This window comes from Pinus tabuliformis, chromosome 3_1 (genome assembly GCF_031772625.1).
Source record: "Pinus tabuliformis cultivar Carrire ecotype Pingquan chromosome 3_1, CPIR1, whole genome shotgun sequence".
NCBI classification, from domain to species: domain Eukaryota; kingdom Viridiplantae; phylum Streptophyta; class Pinopsida; order Pinales; family Pinaceae; genus Pinus; species Pinus tabuliformis.
The window spans coordinates 707,769,823-707,774,395 of NC_142301.1; the positions used below are offsets into that span (position 1 = coordinate 707,769,823).

The 4,573-nt window shown below is 37.2% G+C and overlaps 1 protein-coding gene across 1 annotated transcript; it reads right to left on the reverse strand.

Annotated features, from left to right (window-relative positions):
• Positions 1 to 1,797: 1,797 nt before the first annotated feature.
• On the reverse strand, positions 1,798 to 3,122 carry LOC149189146 (endochitinase-like). Its single transcript, XM_089411770.1, has 3 exons — positions 2,711 to 3,122; positions 2,513 to 2,621; positions 1,798 to 2,402 (listed from the first exon to the last, which is right to left on the reverse strand). Exons 1-3 carry the CDS (start codon positions 3,024 to 3,026, stop codon positions 2,027 to 2,029), a joined length of 801 nt encoding a protein of 266 aa, XP_089267896.1. The 5' UTR covers positions 3,027 to 3,122; the 3' UTR covers positions 1,798 to 2,026.
• Positions 3,123 to 4,573: the final 1,451 nt, after the last annotated feature.

The following is a 4,573-nucleotide window of genomic DNA, read 5'->3' on the forward strand; positions in this document are numbered from 1 at the left end:
AAACATAGTATATTTTTCAAGAGCTTGCTTATCTATTACATTTTATAAAATTGATATTATCACATTATTTTACTTGTTTTGTATTACAATGATTAATTTTTTTTTAACCACAATCTACTTTGATATTATATCCCATCTTACGAACACTTTGCTGGTTTTTACAATACTTTTTAAGAAAATAACTCTTTGTTATCACACAATTACCTTTTTTCTCATGTTTTTTCCCATGAAAAAATTCCTGTACAATACTCATTTCCAAAGTAGCTTATTATACTTAAAAATTTATACTGTCTCAACATGGAGCATACTACTATTTCCAAACCACTTTTATATGGTTTCATGCAATTTAATATTGTACAATGAATCTCCAGAATATGCATTGGGAACATGATTCGGAGATAATTAGTACATAAAATACTCTATGTTCTATTTTCACAATTTTAATTATTGAATATGTAGATATCTGTTTTGAGAACACCCATGGTATATTCTCTTTGCACCCATATATTAAGCCTGCTAGATATTTACTATTCTCAATTATCCATAAATAATTTTGTTATAAAAAAACTACATACCTTCTTGGTTATCCTTGAATATCAATAAATCCATGCATTTTGGACAACTAAATCTTGCACGTTCATTGTTTCCTTATTTTTTTTATACTCGGGTTTTTGATAGGGGATGGTTTCACTCATAGAATCATTTTCTCTTCAAAATCAGGCGATTTTATTTCCAAAAAATATTTCATCATTTGGGATTATTGAATTTCTAGATATCTGTTTTGAGAACACCCATGGATATATTCTCTTTGTACCCATATATTAAGCCTTATAGATATTTACTATTTTCATTTATACATAAATAATTATATTCTCATTTATACATAAATAATTTTGTTATCAGAAAACTTCTTGACTATCCTTGAATATCAATAAATCCATGCATTTAGGACAACTAAATCTTACACGTTCATTGTTTCCTTATTTTTTTTTATACTGGGTTTTTTGATAGGGGATGGTTTCACTCTCATAATCATTTTCTCTTCAAAATCCGGGGATTTTATTTTCAAAAAATATTTCTATCATTTGTGATAACAAACAAAGACATGTTTCTGAGACACAATCATCATACAAGCAATGCGTGGAGAAGATAAGGGACACCATGCATCAAGGAATATATTTTTTATTCTCTGTTGAATTCTTAATGTCAGTGTTGACTGTCAAATGGAGATATTCTCAAAGTTGTGCAGAAGGAAATTGATTTCATAATCACTACTGTTATTATCCTAGCTTGGTTGTGTTAGAAAGCAAAAAAAATGATTCTAGATAATTTAGGTATGAAGGATTTTATTGGCATTATAAATTTAAATGGTTTCAAAGTAAATGTGATGTAATCTTTGTATCTTGCGTTAGAAGAGGCAGGAAAATGTATGTTTGTATCTTGTGCTAGAAGAAGAGAGAAAATGTATAGATCGTACTATATTTACCTTTTTACTTGCTCAACAGATCTCATAAGGTCTCACAAACCACATTGATTTTTAATTTTGGTCTTGTTTCAATATTTACTTTGGACAGGAATGTTGTTTATAAGGAGCAAGCAAGGTTGAATCAGAGTGCTTGCAATGCTCTTATCTCGAAATCTCAAATTTATGCCATAAAATTTATGCCTTGGCGTTACTTTTGCAACATCTGGTGTAATTGCTAGTTATATTAAAATTACACGCTAAAATATTATAACTCATTATGTAATTTATTTATTGAAATATTATCTTTATAAATTTTTAATTTAAAAAAAAAAAAAAAAAAACACGTTATTTCTTCTTTATTGTGAAAAAACATGAGTGGCAGTACAGGTATGAATAATTCCTTTCAGGGACGGAAGCGCGTCCAGTGAGCGAACATCACCACTTATCGCAATACTCATTTTATTTATTTATTTATCTATCAGTAGACGGTAGACTCTGTGCTGACCATAACATAGAACACGAAACAGTAGTAGTCGATGTGATGATTTGGTAGCGTAGAGATTAAGTTCCGAAGGGCTTCTGGTTTTTGCAGTCGAGGTTGGATCCCACGTCCACGCCCAGCATGTTGCAGTATCTCTGATAGAACCCGATGCGCCCCTTCTGCACGTCGCTTATTGTGCCTGTGCCGCATTCCGGCCCACCGTTTATGATGTCCGTCACCATTCCATATCCCGCCACTCTGCCAGCAGCGGTATCGGTGGCTGACGGACTCCATCTTCCCAATATCACGTCGTGGCACGAAGGCTTCGGAGACTGCGCCGTCATCCAGAACCAAACCGCCGTTTTAAACGATATCGTGGCATCGGTCACCACGAGATCCGGATTGTTTATGAGATCGTAACCTAATGCATCCCCCGCAGCTTTATAGTTGTAGTCCCTACTCACACACCAGTAAATGTATTAGGCTTCAAATTCATTCGTTTTATTTTGCATTTGTATTTGTAGAATTCGAAGCGGATTAACAAAACTTAGATATAGAAATATTACCCTGTTAGCTGAATAGGTCCTCGTCCGTGGTATCTGTCTCCGCTATTCACCTGATCTTTGAAGCAGTAACCCCACGCATATGGGCCGTCTGGGGCCGTTGCCCACCCGCCTGTGGAAACCCATATATCCTAATCCGATTAATAACAATAAGGCATGGCAGGGAGACAGAAGAGTTAGTGGAGGCTAAATTAATAATACCTGTGGTTTCCTGCGATGTTTGACCAAAGAAAGCCGCGAGCTCTCTTTTGCGGCTCTCTAGATCGCCGTTGTTGCCGAAGGCTGGGAAACTATTAGCTGCCGCAATGAAGGCGCTGTAGGTGTAGAAGCCTTTCGCCGGGCATGCGGCGTCGTTTCTGTGCTTCAGAAATTGATTGAAAACATCTTCACTTATGATGGATGCGACTCCCTGTTGTGCAGAAACATAACAAAACAAAGAACTCATTATCGCCACTGCGGTGAGGGCCAATATCAACCTCATGATCGACATCATTCTCCCCATATTCGTGTACGCCATCGGTATGCTGCTAACGCAAATTCTGGTGATGATCCCAGGCTGCAAACCCGTCGTTTTATAGCAGCATTGCTGCCGGAGTAAAATACCGCGTCACGGGGCCGGGGGTGAAACTTTCTACCACTGCGTGGGGTTCACGGTGGAATATAGTGTTTTTACAGTCGAACCTACCACCACCACCATTCATAGCGATATTTCTGCGAAGGTAGAAGGTAATTAACGGGTTACGCGGTTCCACGATTTCGATTGGGCATTATAGCTGCCCCTCTCCTGTTCTTCATCATCTTGACTTCAGATCTTTCTTCGCTTCTTCCTCGCCTCGGGAAGGCTCCACTTTTACTTTGGAGGGCAGACTTTGGTTTTGACCTTTTCACACATACAACAATATGGAAACTATTTTTTTCTTTTCAAGAAACTTATCGGTTTTGGTATTTTCAAACTTATGGCAACTAAATTGATTTTAGGGGAATAAACTCCCGGTTTCTGTCCGAGTACATGTTAATTTTTTTAACGTTTAGACTACGGCACATTACGGTTATGTAAGAATATCATACACATGGAAGAATCCATTCCACTTTAAGTTGCAAGAAGTGCTCATGGTCGCGGCACACCGTGGTCAACCAAGAAATAGATAGCCTGCGTTGTCTTTAATGGGATGGTACAGTGGTGTACATCTTTACCGTTCATTGTATATCCATTATTCTGCAAAATCAATCCTAAGTATCAAAGGTTTAAAGGTAATTTTATGGTGGTGATTGGGACCGGCATCTCTTACATCTTAATGATTATACACTGGGTAGTGTCTTCTCTGTGCTGTAGTAGTGTGTTTGTGTTAGGTTGTGTTATTGTACTACCTTATAAGGGCTGTGCTTGTGTTTTGCACTATGTAGGGGTTTTGTAGGCAAAGGTTTTTCTTGTTTTTGATAATTGACTAATTTACTCAGTAGTGTTTATGTTCGATAGGCGATCTTTTCACATCTATGATTTTGGGATTTAATTCTTTTGTTTATATCTATATCTTATTGGCCACAATCCTTAATGTTGGTGTGGTTGATTATTTTAGGTCTCTAATATTGGAAGAACCTAGTGCACATTTTTCAAAGAGTTAACACTTTTTAATGGGCTGAGTTGCATTACCCAGCCCACCATGGCTGCATCTTCAAACTCACACTTCTGAATAGCAAACTTCAGGGCTTGATAGTCTGTTCTTATTGTAAAGTGTGTGTAGATGACAAAGTCTTTAAACTTGGAAATGCCAAGGCATACTGCTCGCAGCTCCTTTTTAAGGCTAGACCAGTTCAACTGGTTCTTAGCCCAAAGACCAGAGGAGTATTGACAAACTTCTAGTGCCTTTTTATCTGTGGGATTTTCCCGACATAAGACTGCACCCCAGCCGGCATGGCTTGCATCTGTCATTATGATCTTTTTCCATTCTTCTCTTATAGGTGAAAGGGGCTGTATATTTCTCACTCTTTCTTTAATTCTTCGGACTGCTTTAGTGCAATCTTTATTCCAAGGAATAGGATCTTTCTGTAGACGTTTATTTAGCA

Coding starts and splice junctions, on each gene's coding strand:
- LOC149189146 (XM_089411770.1), bottom strand. CDS start 3,026: ATGGCGTACACGAATATGGGGAGAATGATGTCGATCATGAGGTTGATA. Junction 2,622..2,710: donor AACATCGCAGGAAACCACAG/GTATTATTAATT, acceptor GGGTTTCCACAG/GCGGGTGGGCAACGGCCCCA. Junction 2,403..2,512: donor GGACCTATTCAGCTAACAGG/GTAATATTTCTA, acceptor GTGTGTGAGTAG/GGACTACAACTATAAAGCTG.